The sequence below is a fragment of the Apaloderma vittatum genome, unplaced genomic scaffold (assembly GCF_000703405.1).
Source record: "Apaloderma vittatum isolate BGI_N311 unplaced genomic scaffold, ASM70340v1 scaffold15796, whole genome shotgun sequence".
NCBI classification, from domain to species: Eukaryota; Metazoa; Chordata; class Aves; order Trogoniformes; family Trogonidae; genus Apaloderma; species Apaloderma vittatum.
In genome coordinates, this window is record NW_009721366.1 from 22547 (window position 1) to 24863 (window position 2317).

At 50.7% G+C, this 2317-nt stretch overlaps 1 protein-coding gene across 1 annotated transcript in view; it reads right to left on the reverse strand.

Annotated features, from left to right (window-relative positions):
* LOC104275414 (GDNF family receptor alpha-2-like) overlaps nt 1–2317 on the reverse strand; it is a gene marked incomplete at its 5' end in the record, with an annotated part of 14458 nt that overhangs the window by 1519 nt on the left and 10622 nt on the right. Inside the window, 1 exon segment of the mRNA XM_009871360.1 lies at nt 80–117. Within this exon segment, the coding sequence (XP_009869662.1) occupies nt 80–117 (38 nt within the window).

Genomic DNA, 2317 nt, shown 5'->3' on the forward strand with positions numbered 1-2317 from the left:
TCCCCCCAGCCCTTCCCGCCCGGCCGAGCACACCGTAAACCACAACCTCATTTGGCCGCGCTGCTCCCGGCGTCATTACCCGACTGTAAAATTTCACTGCTTGTTTTTATCTTCTCCCTTGAAACGTTAAAGCTTAGAGTGCAATTAAAATGCCTGAGGTCGGGGCTTACATTTTCTTTTCCTCTTCTGAAGCCGAGAAGGGGGAAAATAAAAAAAAAACACAAGAGGAAGCCTCGCAGAGATCCTGGGGGTTGAGATGCTCGTGCTCTGCCTGCCCTCCTCCTCCATCCCTCCCTGCCCTCCTGCCAAACCCAGCTCTGGGAGCAGAGAGAAGGCAGAAAGAGGAGACATGGGGAGCACGGCAGCAGGGCCAGGAGGAACAGAGAACGGACAAGAGGAGCAGAGGAGCTGATTTCCACCCCTGGCCCTGTGACTGGCTTCGTTATCCTTCTCACACTCCTCAGGATAACGCACAGAAAAGGCAAAAAGCGCAATGGATGCACAGTTATTTCCAGGTGTATCCGTAATCTGGCTCTGCAGACACAACCCCACGTTTTCCATGTGGAGCTCTGGGTTGTTTTTTTGTTTTTTTTCCTTGGGATGATCTGGATCACCGAGGTGGAAGGATAAAGAAATGGGAAGGCTGCAGAAGAGGATGGACAGATGGACCAGGTGGGCAGACGGATGGGCTGCAATCTTCCCCATTGACTCAGTCATTAAATAAATAGACACGAGGCTGAATTGTGGCCCAGGCTGGAGCTCAATCACGGGGAGGAATCGCTGTGAAGCAGCCAAGTTGCTGACACTGTAGATGAGACTTTGCATTTCCCAACAGAAAATCTCCTCCGTTTTCCTTTTTTTTTTTTTACTCCACACTTCATATAGAAAGAAGAAGGCATACATTATTTTCTTCAGCTTCCTTTTTCTTCGTTCTTAATTAAATGTCATCTTTGTCCAACCAGTGATTGAATCATCCAACAGTACCTGCCTAAAGCCATAAGAACTGATGAAAATAAAGGGTAGAAATTGTGGGGTTTTTTTTGTTTTTTTTTAAAAAAAAAAGAAAAGGGAATGATGTGTTTTCAGAAGGTTCTGATCAAATTAAATGGAGGAACAAAGGAAGCAGTGCATGAATGAAGCTGAAGGGATCTGCAGTAATACCTTCCACCCACCCAGCACTTTTCACCCCCCTGGACTTTTGCTGTTTCCAGCCATCCATGACTGGGACTTTTTCCCATTTTATGGCATTTCACAGACACCAACACAACCATCTCCCGCAGAGCCTCTTCTGGGGACCCCCTGGTGCTTTGGGGAGCCCACAGGGAGCTCCCTGGCCGGGCCAAGAGTTTGGCAAGAGCCTCCCGTGCACTTGGGACCTTCTTTTTGCTGCTTCCCACAGCAGAGCGTGCAGGTTGTGCTCAGTTTTCGCCTGCCGACGGGCTGCCAGTGGCGTGAACTGGATTATTTTCCCACTTGCACCAGCTGCCTGACCCACTTACAGCCTCTCGACAGGCTGCAAATTTCCAGGGCAAGGTCAGCCTCTTCATCTGGGTTATTTAAGCACTCCTGATGAGAAGACAGGGCTCCTGGGCACTGTCGCGCTCTTCTACGCGTTGGAGGGTAATAAAGAGCAATAACACAACCAGCACCGCCTCAGGGAGAGATGCAACAAGGCAGGGGGGTGCAGGGTGGCTGCTCCACGGCCCAGGGAAGGAGGATGCGCTGGGGCTAAAGCTCCAATTTCAGGAATAAAAAATTCTGCAGCAATCCTGTGGCAGGCACGAGACAGGGAGCCAAATTTCTCCCACTCCATCTCCCTGGAATCCAAACTCACGCATCCCAGGAGCAGGTTGTGTTCACCAGACCCCCTTTTAGTTTCCTCTCTATTGATTTAGCAGATGGGAAAAGAAAAACTCCCGTGCCTCACGCATTCCTGAGCTTCAGCATCAGGTCTGCCTCCCTCCCTGCAGTCAAAACCAGCCTCGGGTCGAGAGGGTTTGTCTCCCTCTTGCAAAGCAGGAGCAGGAGGAAGAAGCGTTGCAGGGCGGAAAAGCTCCAACTCTGCTCCTTTCACACAATCCCCATCGCAGGGAGGGATCTGGACTCCCTCCTCCCTGGGAAAGAAAGAAAAGTTTCCGGCAGCGTTTCCCCTCTCCCCAAATTAGAGGCGAAGGCATGTCAATTCTCTTAAAGAACTGTGGCAAGTTCATCACCGAGCGCCACAAAAATTTGTCACGCCGCTCCCCGGGGCCCCGCTCCTGGCTTGTAGCATCCTCTCAGGCAAATGTTATTCTTTTCATAATACATGACAAGCCAG